This window comes from Chrysochloris asiatica, unplaced genomic scaffold, assembly GCF_000296735.1.
Source record: "Chrysochloris asiatica unplaced genomic scaffold, ChrAsi1.0 scaffold00100, whole genome shotgun sequence".
Taxonomy (NCBI): domain Eukaryota; kingdom Metazoa; phylum Chordata; class Mammalia; order Afrosoricida; family Chrysochloridae; genus Chrysochloris; species Chrysochloris asiatica.
The window spans coordinates 11,017,336-11,037,147 of record NW_006408618.1 but is presented as its reverse complement, the minus strand read 5'-3'; the positions used below and the strand labels follow the sequence as shown (position 1 = coordinate 11,037,147).

At 36.9% G+C, this 19,812-nt stretch overlaps 1 protein-coding gene across 1 annotated transcript in view; it reads right to left on the bottom strand.

Moving 5' to 3' along the window:
• Positions 1 to 19,812, bottom strand: part of RALGPS2 (Ral GEF with PH domain and SH3 binding motif 2) — a 134,557-nt gene that overhangs the window by 10,312 nt on the left and 104,433 nt on the right. Inside the window, exons 12-17 of the mRNA XM_006867104.1 lie at positions 18,593 to 18,731; positions 17,865 to 18,016; positions 9,170 to 9,224; positions 6,878 to 6,955; positions 5,613 to 5,718; positions 1,487 to 1,579 (exon numbers count right to left, since the gene is read on the bottom strand). Of these exons, the coding sequence (XP_006867166.1) occupies positions 1,487 to 1,579; positions 5,613 to 5,718; positions 6,878 to 6,955; positions 9,170 to 9,224; positions 17,865 to 18,016; positions 18,593 to 18,731 (623 nt within the window). The remainder of the gene's footprint in view (positions 1 to 1,486; positions 1,580 to 5,612; positions 5,719 to 6,877; positions 6,956 to 9,169; positions 9,225 to 17,864; positions 18,017 to 18,592; positions 18,732 to 19,812) is intronic.

Genomic DNA, 19,812 nt, shown 5'->3' with positions numbered 1-19,812 from the left:
CAAGTCTTTTCTCCTGAGATGCTGCTGGTGGGTGCAAACGACCAACCTTTCCGTTAGCGGCTGAGCACTTAACCACTGCGTTCCGGACTCCTGCAGTAGTGTTAAGCTAATGCAATTAATTACTCTGCAAATTGTTGTAGTGAAACTCATCATGGGCATCATAGTCAAATTGGGATAGAATGCAAAAAGGTAAGTATTCACACAGTGGATAGCTCCATGATCATTCAGTCCTTTCCCTCAATAATATCTAGGTATGCAGGGTCTTCAAAAAGCTTGCAGAAACATTCCATGATCTTTTAATTCCATTTTTCCTGGAACTTTCTGGTGGTCTCTTATATACAGTGACAAAATTGTTAAGTGCAGTTGAGTCGGTTCCGATCCATAGCGACCCTGAACAGGGTTTCTGAGGCTGTATATCTTTACGGGAGCAGAAAGCCTCATCTTTCTCCCGCAGAACATCTGGTTGTTTTGAACTGCTGACCTTGAGGTTCGCAGCCTGATTCATAACCACTATGCTACCAGAGCTCCTTTGACAAAATAGTGGGCTAAAAATTGAGTTGGCTTCAAAAAGTTCATGGAAAGATGTAATCCTATGAACTTTTTGAAACTCCCTCATATATAATTCCATTAAAAAACAGTTGAAAAATGAAACAGTATATTGTTTAAGGGAAAAAAACCAGCAAAACTTGAGAAAGAAAAGAGTGAAGCAGTGAAGAAGGGTGGTAGTGTGTGTGGCTGATGAGAAGGATAGAATGCTACCTGAAAAGGACTGGACAGTTTTGGTGCTGCGTCCTACATTTATTCAAACCATAAATGTCCTCTTTTGTACCTTTTAGGTTTGATTAAAGAAATAAACTTGAAAGAATAAGCAGAGCGTCTCTAAATTAGGCAGTGTCATTTGGGTAAAGTACAAGTAGAAAAATGACTTCCTTTTTCTTTAGTTGCTTTCCCTCTATACATCTTCAGTCACTTAAATATTTTCCCCAAAATATATAATTTAGAAATAAAATTCCTCCTAAAAGAGTTTAATTAATGCAACATGGTCATAAATTATTCCTTCTCCTAAAGAATGTATCACCAGCACATAGAAAAACAAAACAGCACACACATTGTCAGGAAAATCACTGATTGAATCAGAATTTGAGGCGGAAAGAAATGCTGGCCCCAAATGTTGACATTTTACAGATTAGAAACTGACACTCCAAGGCAATAATTTTGATCCATGTTCTGAATCTAGGTATTTGGAGTACAGAGTGTTACCACCTGCAGTAGAAAAACAGCATTCAGAAAAGAAACTTCAAGAAGTGAAAAAACTAGGTTTCCTTCTTTGGAAAGGTCTTGTTGGTATGTGCTATTGAGTCAGTTCTGATTCATAGTGATCCTCTTTCTCCATCCTCTTCCCCCCCACCCAAACTCACTTTGTTAACAATCATGAAGAGGCTGTGAAACTATGCTAACAATATCCCTCTATAGGCAGAATACTCACATGTTTTCTTTCTGTAGCCTTTAGAGATTTGGCAGCATAGTAAAAAAGTTGTGTTCCACATAAAGCTGCCCAGTATTTTGTCCAAGATGCTACCTGCAGAAAACAAATACATGAATACTTTACCTCTTAGTGCCAATGACTAACTTCCACTCCATTTTAGCCCTCCTATGGTCAAACGTTTGGATTGGTGTGTGGCACTGCAGGATCGACACTTTACTGTGAACCACAAAGTCAACAGTTAAACCCACCAGCTGCTCCTCGGAAACCCTATACATAGTCGCTATGAGTTGGAATCGACCCAATGTCAATTAATAGCAGTAAAATGGTCAAACCTTACCAACCTTACCCATTAGAATAGAACTGCCCCCCATAGGGTTTCAAGGCTGTCATCTTGATGAAAGCAGACAGCCCCATTTTCCTCCTGTGGAGCAGCTGGGTGAGTTTAAACTGTGGACCTTCTGGTTAGCAGCCACTGCACCACCAGGGTTCCTTGGCCAAACCTTAGATATTCACTGGAAGTGCTAACATTCCTAATTATCATGTTCAGATAACTATTGATCTTATCAAGAATCTTATCACTTTCTAGTATTACCTGCCATTTCTTATCCAAACCTCATGCTCTTCCGCCTCATGCTGTTAAGTGCCGCCATATTGGTTCTGACTCATAGCAACCCTGTATAGGGTTTCCAAGGAGTGTCTGGTGGGTTTGAGCTGCCGACTTTGCGGTCAGCAATCCAGTGCTTATCCTACAGCATCACACCAGTTATTCTACACCAAGATAGTAGCTTTTTATATTTTTACTAGCTTGAATTAGAACGATGCCAGATTAGGGAATTTATAAGATAACTGTGTTTGCCATCTAATGCATATGTTAAAAAACTGCCAAGATTGTGGGTTAGCAGACTAGTGCTTATCTTGCACTGCCACACCAAGTGGCTGAAAACTACTAGAGAAATCACCCATTTGTGCCAACTGATAAAATTATAACCAACAATCTCAACTGGAGTCTGGTATGGTTAATGTGCTAGACTGGCAGGTCAGTTTGAGCTGCAAGTTCAGCCGCTCAAGCTCACCAGTGATTCCTTGGAAAACCTATACAGGGTTAGGGTTGCTACGGAACGGAACTGAGTCGAAGGCACTTAATCTCAAATTCATTTTCCTTTTATCTAGTCCTCTCCACCATGGTTATTTCACTACTTTACACCTTCTCTCCTACCCTCAAATTCTAATAACCTGCCCTCCACAAAGATCTCATTGCATACTTCTGAAGTAGGCATCTGATGAGTACTTTCCCCATTCTCTCAGCACCAGTTCTGCAGACCCACATACCCAGCCTTACCTACTGCTACAACAGAATAATTAACCATGCACTTCTATATAGGGGCAAATCCAAACTGTCCTTTCATACCCTACATTCCTGCTATTTCTAATGTCCTCAGAGAATTTCCTTCTGCAATTAACTCCTCTCTCTACTCAATTTCTCTCCCTCGACTGTCGTTACTCCTGTTTCAAACAACTCCTTCCTACACCCATCAGTTCTCTCCTCAGACACCATCTAATTTTTATATCACGACTTCTAATTCCTGATTCTGCTACTATTTTCCAATTTTCTACTCAACTTACTGTAGTCGTAGTCAGGCTTTCAAGCTGAAGCCACTTTTGTCAAGGTCAACCAAAACCTGTCCTTTGATAAACACATTGGCCCTCTGTCCTCATATTCAAGTTCTCCTGAGTGCCTGACATAGTGGACCGCTCTTTCCTTCTTGAAATACTTCATTGCTAGCTGTATGTGATAACGTCTCTTATTTTCCCTGAAACTCTTTTAATGCTACAGAGTTCTAGCCTCAGCCCTCTCCTCCTTGCCTAGCTATTCCCTTGTTCACAGAACTCACCCAGTCCCAGCTTCAAATACCATCTATATGGTACTATCTCCCACATCTCTTACCTAGTCATCACCTCTCTGCTCAACTTATGAGCTCTATTCTTTCAAAAGCTATGTCTAATAAGCACATCAAAGTGAACTTGGCCAATACTGACCCTCCTCTATAATACATAAAAAACCTTTCACGATTTCAATAAACATTTCCCAAAATCTGCCCAGCTCCCAATAACCATAGACTTAGTGTCACTTCTGCTTTTTATCTCATGCATCACATCTAATGCATCATCAAGCAACCCTCGCCTTTCTCTCCGATATATAATTTCTCTTCCAGTTCCAATGACTCAACTATACAAAGCCTTCTTCTTTCTTGAACATGCCCTGTTTCGGCTGCTTGGACTTCTCCCTTTAGATGTTTGCATGACGAACTTACCCTCCTTATTTATACTTCAGTTAAATGCCTCGCTCACTCGCTTCAGTGGCATCCCGCCTCACTCTGTATTCCTCCCTATACCATCCCCTTATTTTTGAGCTTATTTTCTATTTAGCTTCATTGGAAAGTTGTTGCCATGAGGTAGGCACTTTGTCTTGGCTTGTTTACTGTTCTGTTTCTAGCATCTGGCACACAGAACTGGGGTACTGCTTTGACTGACATGCAATTCATACTTCATTAGCTACTAGGCTGGCTGGAGTGTGTGTGGCTTTGGTTTGTAATCTAAACAGAAATATCAAATTACTTAGATGCAAACCATTATTGTATTTTTGCTAAGAGGTCCTTATATCTTCAAAAGAGCCCTGGTGTGGCGCTGTAGAATAAGCACTGAACTGCAATCCTCAAGTTTGGCAGTTCAAACCTGCCAGCCACTCCATGGGAAACCAATACAGGTCACTGTGAGTCGGAATCAACTCGATAGCTCTTAACTAAAACTTTAGGTGTAGATATAAAGCAAAGTGGAGTCCTGGTGTGATGCTATAAGATAAGCACTGTTAACCGCAAGGTTGGCAGCTCAAATCCACCAGCTGCACCTCGGAAACTCTATACAGGGTTACTGTGAGTTGGAACCGACTTGACAGTACTTATCAAAACTTTGACTTACGTTGTTTTTGTTATTTCAAGTTAGATAAACTATAATATAATCTGAGGAAAGCATAGAAAATAAAACTCTGCACCAGTATTGTGGAAGAACACATTTTGTGTAACATGTGAAGAGCAGTACAGGAGTGCATGAACATATGATTTAGTAGAGATTTATGTGCAATGCATGTGTAAGGCAGGCATAACAAACACTGCAAGATTATAGAGCATGGTGAGACAAATGCGTATTTTAAATGATTTCAAACCTACTATTTTCAGTTTCATTTCAATGGTCTTAGTTTTAAAAATGAAGTTTGAAGACTAAGGTACACCTGACCGTGGTCATTGCACTTTCAATAGTTTTATATGTATGCAAAAGCTAGATGAGTGAAGAAGAATGTTAAATGTACCATACACTGCCAAAATAATGAACACACATATCTTAAGGAAGTAGTACAGCCAGAGTACTTCTCAGAAGTGAGGATGGAGAGATTTCATCTCATGTACTTTGGGCATGTCATCCGAGGGACCAGTCTCTGGATAAGGACATCATGCTTGGTAAAGCCGGAGGGTCGGTAAACAAAAGGAAGAGCTCCATATATGATGAACTGACATGGTGGCAACAACAACAGGCTCAAACACAAAACGATGGTGAGGATGGTGCAGGACAAGGCAGTGTTCTCTTCTGTTGCTATGAGTTGGAACCAACTCAGTGGCACCTAACAACAGAGCAATACATAATGTATAAAGGAGTCCTTGTAGTGCTGTTTCAGGGAAGAAAAGCTGTGGTGGTCTGCTTCCATAACAAGATTTACAGCCTTGGAAGCCTTATTGGGTAGTTACACAGTTCTATAGAGTCTCTATGAGTCGGAATCTACTTGACAGCAAAAGGTTTTGGGTTTTTACCCATTTACATACGGAGCTCTGGTGATATAATGGTTAAGGGTTTGGCTGCTAACTGAAAGGTGTGGTTCGAGCACACCAGCTGCTCCATGGGAGAAAGATGAGGTGGCAGTGTGCTTCCATAAAGATATACAGGCTCAGAAACCCATGGGCCAGTACTACTCTGTCTTACAAGCGTCGCTATGAGTCAGAATTGAATTGGTCACAATTGGTTTTGTACATTTATATATACATTTTAAAAAGTGTATTAAAATAAAATGAAATCTTACTGTAGGCTTCTTGCCTTCTTTTAACAAAGTTTTTCTCCTGAGAACACCTTGAATAGTCACAGCTCCTGGATATAAATGCACTGCCAAGTCTTCTGATTCTGCAGAACTACAAATAGTGAGAGAGCTTTTACAATCATCAAGTAAATACTTACTTTCATTGAAAAAACTATTCATTTATACAGACCTCAGAAGACACTGACATTATAATGGTTTACTGACATTATAATGGTTTACTGAACTGAAATTTATAAGCTGCTGTAGAAGTTAATTATGAAGTTATTAAAGAATTATCAAGTTCTTAAAAATATACTTTATCATGTACTTGGACAAACAATTCAGAATTATTCACTCTGATTGTTAAAGCATTTAAGTAGACAAAACTGAAAATAAAAATAACAAACGCTCAGCAAAAGAAAAAAAAAAGTTTAATTTAAAATAGCTGGAAAAAGTACTAAAAAAACAGTAACAGTAGAAAAAACTCTACCATTGTTCTGATGATACAGGAACTACTGAATTATAACAGCGAAGAAAAATGAAGTTTGCCAGTTTAACCCTTTATGTATTTAGGTGTCTTCAAAGTGACTTGAAGCCTTAGATATCACTAGGAATTTCAAGCTAAAGCTATTTATATACCCAGCGACGTAAAAAAAGAAGTTGGACACCATTAAAGTGACACAAAGCTCACTTCAACAGTTTGCAATCTGGTTGAGTTATGAACTAGTTAATCAAACCCTGATTCAATCTACTAACCTTTTCTTCTTCCTCAGCTAATAACAGTGCAGAAAGAAACCTGGTTGAACTGACTGAACGAACATGAGTTTAAATGCATAAATATTATCGAGTAAAAATAGGCTTGCCTAAATTCACAACCTACCATTTATCAGACACACATTAAAAAACACACAATAAATGTAGATACATTAAAGAAAATGCACTGATTTCATCCTATAACAAGCAGATTTTTTATTGCTCATCCGAAAACTAGCAGAATTTGAAAGACCAGCACAGCCAAAAACTATCAACTTGGAAGCATTTAAAAAATTGAACATAAAGGTGTGAGCTTTAGCAATTAGCTCTGTGGATCTGAAATAATCACTCAAATTTATCTATCAGATCTGAGAGGGCAAGTTTTCCTGGGCATTTTGTTTGGTTTTTAAATCAATAACCTGGAAAAGGACAGAAGCAGTATCAGACCACACCCCATGTAAGCCAATCACCAACACCAAAGGGGAGTTCTGTGAGCCCTGAATGCAGGAGAATTGTACCTGCTGGCCTTCATGTGGCTTCGATAGCCATTTCGTGCCACTCTTGTCACCGAGCCGAGAGAATGGTATAATCTGTTCCTGTTGGATTCCATTATAAATTGCATATATTACAATGTATTTTTATTTACACAATCATCAGTACCTAGAACAGTATAATATTTCTTCGTGTAATAGTTTTCTGAATCTTACAAAAGGATATTATATAAATGCTTCTCTTTCTTTCTTAATGCATGCAGCATAGGTTTCAAAAACTTTTTTTTCTTCCTCTTTTATTCTAGAAATATTTAGGTATCTAGCAAGTACTATACATTTACATTCACTTTCAAAATCCAAGAGCAGTTTATAATCAAATAGTACCAAAACTTTCTATTCTATTTTTTGGATTCCCACTTATATAACGAAGTCTGATTTATATAATTCATATGTCCCTATGAAGACACCTAAAAATCTATATAGCCTATAAACTTTAAACTAGTGTGTCCAAACACTTCATTTTCCTCTTTATTCTTTATATTAAATCAAAGACAACTAATAAAAGAGATTAACTGAGTAAAAAACAAAAAGGCACTATTTTATTTCCATATCAACTAAAAAAGTATATAAATGACAAAAATGGTATGAATTAATATTTATCCTAAAAGGCATGCAATGCTTATTAAACACTGATACTTATTTGCTTGGGAAAAGCCACAAGCAGTACTGTTAAAAACATTGTTTAAGCAACTTAGGGCATAATATTCTTGTTGTTTCTTTATTTACAAAGATGTAAGAACAAAACTTGGCAGGTTTAACACTGAGTAACATGTTCAAGTTCACTATGAAGCACAAAGAATATTTTAAATCCTAGTTCTTTATTTACTTTTTATTTCAAGTCTGAACCTTGCTGGGTGGCATTAATTTAACTGCTCTCAAAATTTCCCAAGAGCCACTGATTTAAACTTGGCACAAGTACAGTTGAATTTTAGCTCCAAATGTCTGTAAAGCAGAACATTTGTCATAAAAGACAAATATTGTTTTGAGATGTGTAGGTAACACCATTAAATACTATCTTCATAAAAAACCCGCTGGCGATGAGAACAGATTATTTAACACAACACCATTGTGGCTACTCACAATGCCAGCAATCTGATAAGTAATTTTGTTAAACAAGACCTTTTACCTAAACACTACAATATATCCTAAAGTCGATATCTGATGTTTCTTCCATTTCAGGCAAACCCAAATAAAGAGATCCAAAGTATTGTTTGGAAGAGAAACATATATTTAAAAACAAATTGTCAAAAACCCAAAGAGAACAAAACTTGTGAACAATGATAATTATAGGGTAGAAAAGGTCAAAAGTACTTTGAAATATAGGGCGTACAAGTAGAAAAGGTCAAAAGTACTTTGAAATATAGGGCGTACAAGTAAAATCCTAACCACCTAATGGTTGAGAAATTTTTATGAAGTTTCCTCAAGAACAAAAACCTACTTTTCTATTTAAATTGCATAAAATTAGCTAATGCAAATATATAATTAGGATAATTGTTTTCTATTAAGAAGCGGTTGATAGAGATTTGGTAACTAAATAGTATAAATTTCATCAGTTTTAGTATAATTCTTAAGATGCAATCCACATGAAATTCTTGTTCCTTTGAAACTTAGTTTCATTGTTTACATATTTAACAGTGCAGTTATTTTGGTCTCAAGTCAAGTAGCTTCTAAGTTTGAAAATGGCAGAAAGGAAACAGAGATAACATAATATTCCTAATGGACATTTAGTAAATTATAATTATTTGTGGCGTTCGGCTACATCTTTAGGGGGATATCTTATAATTAAAGCTCAATATAGCACATGTTATTTGCTGCAGGCAGATGACAGCTTTTACAGCTTACATCAACAGGGAAATGAGAAGGGGTCATGACTTATAAAGTATGTCAGTACTTGCTATTTATTTAGTCTATTTACTCTGCAAATTTTGTGTTTATGACAATTTAAACTCAGTCTTCAAACTGCTTTACTTATAATTTTTAAGTCATTTTGCCCATGAAAATGCTCAAAAAATAACTTACATAAACCAGCACTCAAGGAAATAATTATAATCCTGAATACATAAGTAGGTACACTGACTGACTGGTTATTATTATTTCAAAATTATCATTTTAAATGTACGAAATCCAAATACATTGTGTCAAGCCACTAAGCTAATGCACACGGATGGGACTCTCTCAACCAGTCATTTTCATTACTTACAACTGCTGATTTAATGATTTAAGTTTCAAGGAGTAGTTTTAAGGGGCAATTTCTCTTACCTTTCAAAAGCTGGCCACGAGGTCTCTTCACTTAACTCAGAACCATCACTGCTACCTGAAAATTAAAAGTTAGTCTATGTAAACAGAATTTTTCCTTCTTGGTTTTATATTTTAAAAATAAGTGCTCATAAAATAACCATCACATTTTTTTGTGATGGAACTTCAACATATTAATATTTGTTAGTAAATAATGTTATTGCTGCTAGATACATTTTAAGGCGCCCTGGTAGTGAGTTGGGCTGTTAACCACCAGGTCAGCAGTTCGAATCCACTAGTCACTCTCTGGGAGACAGATCAGACTTTCTGCTGTAAAGATTTTATAGCCTCAGAAACCGTATCCAGGGTCGCTATGAGTCAGAATTGACTTGACGGCACATAATCACCACCACCACCACCAGATACATTTTGCAATAAACTGGATTATAGTAGACAAGACTACCTAAAATAACAAGGAAAGAACAAAACAGTTGGACATGTCTACTTACAGTTAAGTACATTAAGTTAATTAATAAAGAATTTTTTCTACTACCAAAACGTTTTCCTTATTAGGTAACAGTTTAAGACCAATGAAATTATGAAATTCTTAAAAGGTTCATGGCATATTTCTTCTCTTATTTTTATTCCTTTTAAAACCCATTTCCACTCTAAGGATAAGAAGCCTGAATACAGCAATGAAATTCAGTTCTTTGCCTTTAGAAACAAACAAATAAAACAAATACTACAATAACATAAACGGTTTCTCTTTGGCTAGAACATCAGTTAAATTGGTTTTCAAGCAGTTTTAAATTAGTTGGAGAAAAAATTTTAGGGAATTAATATTTGCAGCATCCAAAACAGCTTAAAATGACTTTAAAAATTATTTCAAATATAATTTGGGCTCTTGGTGACTAATAAGTCATGCATGTATGAAGCTGAACTGTATGTCAGACTTCTATAGCTGGCGCTGCATGAGAGACTACAACTCTAATGCCCAAGGTGTTTATTACACGTGAGGGATGAACCTTTCTCCTATGAATAAACAAGGTTACTAGTTATGTGCATTTTGGGAAGAACTTGAGAGGTAACAGTCAGTGAAGTAATTTTCTGTGAGATGTGTGTCTGTGTGTGGAAATGATTTTTGCTTGCAGCATTACATAGTAGGAATGAAAATTTAAGGGAGTCCTTGTGTGGCATTGTGGGTTAATGTGCCAGACTGAAAAGCCAGCCATTTGAACTGCAAGTCAGTGGGGTTCAAGCTCATCAGCTGCTCCTAGGAAACCCTACACAGGGTTGCTATGGGGTGGAACCAACTTGATGGCTCTTTACAACAACAATATGAGTTAAATCTAGAAAACAAAGGCATTTCCTGAAGTACTGAACTCATAATGATGTGCACACCTTTGCTAGGTTGTATAGTACACACCAAGGGTTTCAAAACATTTGTGGGCAAGAGGAATGAAAAGATACGGAGTTTTTCTTTGAACTTGTTAAAGCCTCTTATGCACATTAGAAAATGTTTGAGGCCATTTCCTAAGGATTATCATTTCCACAGTCCTTTCTTAAAGTATCACTTGCATTGTAGTGAATACCTTATGTAAAAGTTACAGCTATAGCAAAAAAAAAAAAGTGGTTGTGTGTATGTATGTATTAACACCATCTTATGGTTACACACTTTTACTCTCTTTTCAAAAATTTAGAGCTTTAAAACAAAAATTGGATTTTTACAAGCAGGGATGCAATAATCTTACTGTTTACCTACTTAAAGGCCTTTGACTAACTACAAAGTAAATACAGAGGCAAAAACTAAAAAACTAAAATGGTCTCTTCCTGCTCAAAAGGAGAAAGGTCTCTAAGCTGAAACACCAAGTTAACCAAATAACTAGGTAATGATCTTCCTATAACTAGCAGCACAATTAAGGAATAATTACCATCAGACAATAGTTATGACAAGGAAGAAAGCCACATAATATGTACTTACTTGAGAGCTGCAATTTTAAAAATTATTATTTTTTTTTGCTTTAAATAACATACCTGATGTATTCCATGGTGGTGGTGGTTATGTGCCCTGGAGTTGGAACCGACTCATAGCGACCCTGTACAGTGTTTCCAAGTTTGTAAATCTTTACGGGAGCAGAATGCCTCATCTTTCTCCCGCGGAAGAGCTGGTAGTTTCGAACTGCTGACCTTGCAGTTTGCAGCCCGATTCGTAACCACTACGTTACCAGAGCTCCTTTTGATATTCCATAAGTATAACCAATTTTTAACTGACGAAAAATAAAAGCACTTCCTTTCTCATTTGGAAATTTATTTTCTGTTGTTTTTCAGGTTGAGGTTGGTGTCTACGAGGGTGAGTCAAAGTATCAGCACTCTGGCTGCAGAATTTAACCAACTCTTAGAAAAGACAAATCACGTCACTTTTTGACATTATTTCCTTATTTTCCAACACTCTTTGTCCATCTGTCAACAAGCTTTTTATTTACCTATTAAAAAATATTTTAGGCTGAGCTGTGATTCACAAATGCACTGTTGTCTTCACTTCTTCATCAGAGGTGAATCTCTGTCTTTGAAAGACTCCTTCAGGGGATCAAATAGGTGAAAGTCCGACTGAGCAAGATCAGGACTATAGGGTGGATGCTTTAACACCTCAAAATGATTTTCTGCAGAATGTCAACAGTGTGGGCAGAGGTGTGTGAACGTGCATTGTCATGTAAGATCACAATGCACATGAATAGCAGTCTAGCAGTTTCCTGCGTTTAATCAGGTTTAGGCTTTAGCTCTTTGGTGAGCATCTCACTGTAATGGGCACTGCTGATTGCTGAACCCTTTTCCTGATAGTGTTCCAATAGTGGCCCTTGAGAATTCCAGAAAACAGTAAGCATCAATTTTCCAGCTGAATTTTGGTTAACTTTTGGACTTTTTCTTGGTTGGCGATTGAGGATGTTAACTTTCCATTCATTGCTGTTTACTTTCAGGCTCATAGTGATAAATCCATGTATTGTCACCAGAAACAAATTTTTTTTTAAGGAAACGTACCTTCCTTTGAGTACTGGTCCAAATTTTGTTTGCAGATGTCCAAATGCTTGTATTTATGCTGTTCCGTGAGTTACTTTGCACAGACTTTTTGAAATCAAGTCTGTTTTGGATTATTTCATAGGCAGAGCCATGGCTGATTTGCAAATGATTAGCCACACAATCCACTGTCATTATTCTATTTGACAAAATCATTTCATGTGCATGCTCAATGTTATCTGTGTGGATGTGGATGGGCATTTTAAAATAACTGGAGCTGGGATGTTTGACTCACCCTTATACATATTGCAGTAATATAGTAGTATTTCAGGAAACACTTAAAAAATTTTTGCTGTCACAATAGCCACTTGCATTTATAAAAAGGGGGGCATCAGGATAAACAACATCTGACTTCAGAGTTGAAAAGCTCTAAAGCAGCCTCATTTTCAGGGTTGCAGACTGAAGGATGAAGGGAAATCAGGAAAAGGAACCCTCTTTGGCAGCTACTGATGGTTCACCAATACTGAGATGATCATGTTAACCAACATTAACTGGATTGTGCAATTTGAAACTGAATCACAGAGGAAAACATTTTCTACCTTTTTAAAAATAAATTTATCACAGTGTGGAAATTTTCTAAATAATGGTCATGTAAAAAACTCAGAATAAATAAAAATTTTAAAAAATGAAAATAAATCCTTTTCTTAGTTTCACATCCTTTTCTATGGTCCAATTTCTTACTCTCCTGCATAGTAGCTTCTCTATTCCTCACCTCTCATTTTCAAATCGACTCCAATTAGGGTAACTCCATAGGATATGCACTGGACTGTGAACCACAAGGCCTATGGCTGCAGTCTGCCAGCCGCTCCACTGTAGAAATGCTGAGGCTTTCTGCTGCAAAGATTTAAAAAGCCTCAGACACCTTATAAGGGTCACTATGAGTCCGAACAGATTAGAAGGCACTTAACAAGAAGTCTAATGAAACAACTTTTGTCATCAATGATTTTTATCTTCCCAAATCCACCATACTCATCTTCTCTTGTTCCCATCTGATACGTCAACACGTCTCTCCTCCTTGATGTACTTCTTTCTGCCAGTCTTTTGCAGTATCACACTCTGCAGTATATTCTCCCTTCTAATTATTCTTTGAAGGATCATCCTTGTTTATTTTTTTAAAATTTAATCAGACTTCTAAACATTGAATGCTTTTCTCTAATATACTCATACTCTCTACCTAGATGTATGTATATATGTAGATATATATATACACACACACACACACACACATGTATATACATATATAAGCACATATACACACACTTGGAGTCCTGGTGTGACACTCAAGAATAAGCACTGGGGCACAAGGTTGGTTTGAACCACAAGGCAAATGGTTCAAACTCACCAGCTGCTCCTTGGAAACCCTATACAGGGTCACTATGAGTCAGAACTGACTTGAAGCACTTAACAACAACAACACACATATGAGGGAGATTCAAAAAGCTTGTGGAGAAATGGAATGAAAAGATAAAGGAATTTTTTTCCTAAAAAATTTTGAAGGCCCCTTGTATATTTATATGTTGTTGTTAGGTGCCATTGAGTAGGTTCTACTCCTAGTATGCTACTCATAACAGAACGAAACATTGTCTGATTCTGTGTTAACAGTTGTGAGGATATGTTTGAGCACATTGTTGCTGCCACAGTGTAAATCCATCTTGTTGGGGGTCTTCCTCTTTTCTGTAGACACTCTACTTTAGCAAGTCCTTCTCCAGGGACTGGTCCCTCCTAATAATATATTCATTTTCCAAGTTTTACATGCATATGAGATTGAAATACCATGGCTTGAGTCATGTTGCACCTTAGTCCTCAAACTGACATTTTGTATTTAAAGAGGTCTTGTGCAGCAGATTTGCCTCATCTTTTGATTTCTTGACTGTTGCATCCATGAGCATGGATTATGGATCTCAGTAAAATGAAGTCTTTGACAACTTCAATTTTTTCTTGGTTTGTTTTCTTTATATTGAGATGTAATTCATTCTGAAGGTTTTAGTCTTTGTTCTTCAGCATTAAGTACTTTAAGTCCTCTTCACTTCCATCAAGAAAGGTTATGTAATATCTGCCTATTGCAGGTTGTTAATGAACCTTTCTCCAATCCTGATGCCATGTTCTTCTTAATATATAATTCAGCCTCTCAGATTATTTGCTAAGCATACAGACTGAATAAACACGGTCAAAGGATACAACCCTGACTTCCACCTTTCCTGATTTTAAACCATCCAGTACCCCCTATTCGGTTCTACTGACTGCCTCTTGGTCTGTGTACCGATTCCACATGAGCACAATAATGAGTTTCGGAATTTCCATTCTTCCCAATGTTATCTATCATTTATGATCCACAAAGTCAAATACCTTTTCTGAGTCAATAAAACACAAACATTTTTTTTTTTTTTTTATTCTCTGCTTTTAGCCAAGAGCAATCTTATGTCAGCAATCAGATCCCTCATTCCATGTTCTCGTCTTAATCTGACTTAAATTTCTGACAGCAAAATTTTACTTGAATATGATGTTAATGATGCTGTTCAATGACTTCTGCATTCTATTGGGTCACCCTTTCTTTGGAATGGGCACAAATATGGATCTCCTCTCATCAGCAGGCTAGGTAGCTGGCTTCCAAATTTCTTTGTGTATTTGAGTGAGAACCTCCAGTGCTGCATCAATTCATTTAAAGAATTTGAGTTATATTCCATCACTTCTTAGAGTCTTGTTTTCACTAATGCTTACAGTGCAGCTTGGACTTCTTCCTTCAAAACAATTGGTTCATGATCATATGTTACCTCATGAAATGGCTGAATATCAACCAGTTCATTTTGGTACAGAGACTCTGTATATTATACCCTCTTTTGATGCTTCTTGCATCATTCAATATTTTGACCATAGAATCTTTGAATATTGCAACCTGAGCCTTGAATTTTTTCTTGTTCTTTCAGCTCGAGAAATGTTGAGTGTGTACTTATGACTTCCATTTTGGTTTTCCAACTCCAGATGTCTGCACATTTCATTATAGTCCTTTACTTCATCTTTTCAAGCTGTCCTTTGAAATTTACTTCAGCTTTTTGACGTCATTTCGTCCAGTTGCTTTTATTTCTCTACATACAAGATCTAGTTTCAGAGTTCCTTCTGATATCTAATTGTGTCTTTTCTTTTTAATAACATTTTGCTTTCTTCATGCATGATGTTCTTGATGTTATCGCACAACTCTTCTGATTTTTGGTCATTAGTGTCTAATGGAATCCTGGTGTAGTGTTGGGGGATAAAGCACTGGACCGAAAGCTCGGTAGTTCAAACTCCCCAGCTGCTTCTCAGAAACTCTATACAGGGTCGCTATGAGTCAGAACTGACTCACCGGCACTTAACAACAACAGTGTCTAATACATCAGATTTGTTCTTGAGAAAGTTTTGGTTTGAACTGTGAGGTAGGTGGTTCAACCTCACCAGCAACTTCTTGGAAACCCTATGCAGGGTCACTGTGAGTAGACTCCAGCACCAGCAACAGCAAATACTCAGGTCACACTTTGGCTCCCATAGACTTGTACAAATCTTCTTAAACTTTAGCCTGAACTTGCATAGGAGCAATTGATGGTCTGTTTCATAGTCAACCCCTGGTCTTGTTTTGGCTGATGATTGTCTCTTTTCATAGATGTACTCAATTCTGTTCCTGTGTAAATTTGTCTTTTATACTGTTGAAAAAAGGTATATCTATCACCAAGTCAAAATTTTTCAACTATTCAACCACTGATTCTTCCTTTTTGTTTTGAACTGGAGCATTCTAATCATCAGTAATTATCAAAGCATCTTGACCGTGTTTGATCAATTTCAGACTGAAGAAGTTAGTAGAATTCTTCAATTTCATCATCACCACTAATAGTGGTATTTTAACTGGTATTCCTTGTATTGTTTTTGAGACTCATAATTAACCTGTATATGGTTTCCGAGATGCTGGTAAGTTTGAACTGCTGACCTTGCAGTCAAGTGCTTATCCTACAGAGCTACGAGTCTTCCTGTAGATGTACAGATGTTATCATAGTATTCCTTGTAGGCATATGGGTAGTGTCCTATTTCAGACAGCACTGTACTCCAAGCTAGATCTTGAAATGCTCTTTTGACTATGAATGTAATGTCATTCCTCTAGAATTTGTCGTTCCCGGCACAGTAAGCCATGGTTGTTGGATTCCAAATAGCCCAAAATAGTCCATGTTACCTCACTAATGCTTAGAGTATCAATCATTATGCATTCCATTTCCTTTTGATGACTTCAATTTTCCTAAACTCATACATTCCACATTCTGATTGTTTCTTCTCATTTTGAGTTTGTGCCCCATCAGTAAATAAAGGTCATGAAAGTGTTACTCCGTCATTAAGGTCAATGCTACTTAGAGGAGGGAGTTCTTCCCCAGTCATATTCTGAGTGCCTTCCAACCTGAAGGGCTCATCTTTTGGTACTATATCAGACAATGCTCTGCTGCTTCAGGAGGTTTTCAGGGGCTAACCATTCACAAGTCATCTGCCTATGCTTCTTCCTAGTCTGTCTCAATTTAGACGCTCCACTGATACTCGTACACCATAGATGACCCTTCTGGTATTTAAAATACTGATGACGTAGCTTCCAGCATCACAGCAACACACAAGTCACCACAGTACGATAAACTAATGGTGGTCCCTCAAATGTTGTTGTTGCTGTGCTATGGAGCCAGTTATGACTCATAGCCACACTGTATAGGGTTTCCGAGACGAGCAGTGGGTGGGTTTGAACCGCCGACCTTGTGGTTCAAATCAACCTTGTGGTCTAGTGCTTATTCTACAGTGCCACACAAGGACTCTGATACCTCAGATATGAACTTCTATGTTTATATCTTACCCCATCGGGCTATATATTCATATGAGGGGGCTTCAAAAATTTTGTGGAAAAATTCCAGTATGTTTTAGTTCCATTTTTTTCATAAACCTTTTGAAGTCATACATCCAGCTTCCTAATTTTGACATCTCCATAAGAATTTAGTGGCATGTGGTGGTCCCATAGGATAAGCACTGGACTGAGAACCATACAATCGGTGGTTTGAGCCCACTAACCATTCAGTGGGAGAAAGATGAGGCTTTCTGCTCCTGCAAAGATATTTGAAAAACCTTGGAAACCCTATACAGGGTTGCTATGAGTCGGAACCTACTCACCGGCACTTAACAACAATATACGAACTAGACATGTTCAAAACGGAACACTTGATTATCTAGATTTGTCATGCCTTATCTGCCCCCAAGCTAATACTCTTCCAGTGTCTTTTCTATTTACTTGGTAAATAGTGTCACTTTCTATCTAGTGGCTTAATTAAAAAAAGAGAACAAAACAAGAAAGCATGTGGTTATACTAGATTCCTTTTCATTATCCCTACATTCAAATTATGCAGCGAACCACTTTAACCAGTCTATACTCTTTACCCACCATTTCTCAAATACCTTCCCCTCTGGACTCAGAGAACATCAATAACTTTTAAATCATCGTGAATTATCCTTGTCAGTAGCTATGAATAAGATGATCTTACATCTACTGCTGTTTTGCTTTTATAAAATTGTCTCTATTTGTAGTAGTTCATTGCTTATTCCCACTTGAGTTCTGTAAAAAAAAAAATCCCACCTCTCTCACACAAATATTTCTCACCTATTGATATTCCACTGGAAAGAGTGGAACTTTCAGCTTGGCCTCGAGATGGTGCATGGGGCTCCAGGACACTATCATCTAATAGATGTCTTGGCCCTGCATTTGGGAACGTTGCACTCTTAAACTCTGCTGTGTTCATTTTATGAATGAAACTGAAACAAAGAGAAAAATCTTTCATATATTTTATTACTAAAATATTACTACTAAATTCAGGATATAAAAGATTTGCCTGCTGTACTGAACTTATTTTTGAATTCTCATACTAATCAAGACACAGATTTTACTAAGAAAAGGGAACTCCCCCCCCCCAAACATGCTTATTTAAGTAGAAAATTTTTTTAAAATAAAAAAATTCATTTCCCTTTCTTTACATTTAGGAATGAACAGTAAACTTTTTATAGACCTTAATTTATGGTAACTTGTTTTGGTTAAAACAAGGTTGTAATTTAAAAGGAGAATGGCATACTACTTTCCATATTTATTTATGGTAACTCTCTGTAACGCTCATTTATCTTACCAAACGTGAAGATACTGTTGAGAAAAACTCACTTCAATATTTAGGTAAAGGAGCAAATACTTCTAGTCAACCAAGATATTTTACTGAAACAAATTAAGATTGTATTTATATAAGAAAACTGTGCGAGGACATAAATAATATAGTAAATAGAATGTAAGCTAAATTATAAATCATGTTAACACTTTCAAAGATAGAACTGAAAAGTACTGACTTATATCCCAAGCTATGGCACTTCCTATGTCCATGTGGAATCAGATTTCGAGGGGACGGGGGTGTCTGTGGTAGTAAGGCTCCTCCTTCAGCCGCCACACTTTTTCTTCCACTTTGTGGCGATGCTCCTACTTCAGGACCTAAGGGTTAAATTTTTTAAAAAAGAAGAAAAAATTTCAAATGGTTTCCAAAGATTGTTTTTCTTTTTAATTATTTCATATCAAGTGTAGAAGATGGTTTGAATTTTTAGACACTACTGTCAGCAATATTTAAGTGACTGGGGATGAGGAAACCCTGTCTTCTGAGCCCTAAAACACAAAATCCTTAAGACATATAAAACCCATTGCCACTGAGCCAATTCTTCTGATGCATACTGACTCTATAGAACACAGTAGGTTGCCTCATAGGGTCTCTGAAGGCTGTGATCTTTATGGATACAGAGTGCCATATCTTTCTTCCAAGGAAGAGTTGGCCTTTTGCATAGCAACTGAGCGCTTAACTACTGCATCATCAGCGTTCCTTAACACATGCAAAATCCATTACTTTCTATCTAAAGCAGTAGAGACAGTTTCCCCATCTATAAAGAGGCAGAATTAGAAGAGATCTGCTCAGAGTCTCCCATCAGACAAAACCTAGACAAAAGCATCCAGGTCTCCTGAGTCCTGGTTCAATGCTATTTTTTCATTATTTTGTGGACATTCTTCATTTAAAAAATTATGGCAAACATATGTGTACAAAACATTTGCCACTTTATTAATATTCACAAGTATACTGACATTAAATATGTTCATCATGCTATTTAACCATAATCATTACCCATTCCCCAATTTTTCTATCCAGTGCTGTTTCTATCCAGTACCACATTACAGTATGTGAAGGGATAATAACTATTTTAGATACTGTCAGTACTTGGACCAGCACTAAAATGAAAAAAAAATTCTAGTGAAATAAAATCTCATTGTCTTGGACAGTGCATTCTGACTCACAACAACCCTGTATAGGGCTTCTAAAGATGTAAATCTTTGCAGAAGCAGAAAACCTCACCTTACTCCCATGGAACAACTGGCAGGCTTAAACTGTCAACCATGTGGCTCACAGTCTAGTGCTTATCCTACAAACCCACTTGATGCATATATGTGTATATATATATGCATGTATGTATATGCGTGTATATACATATATATATACACACACACATTAAAAAAAATTATATATATATAT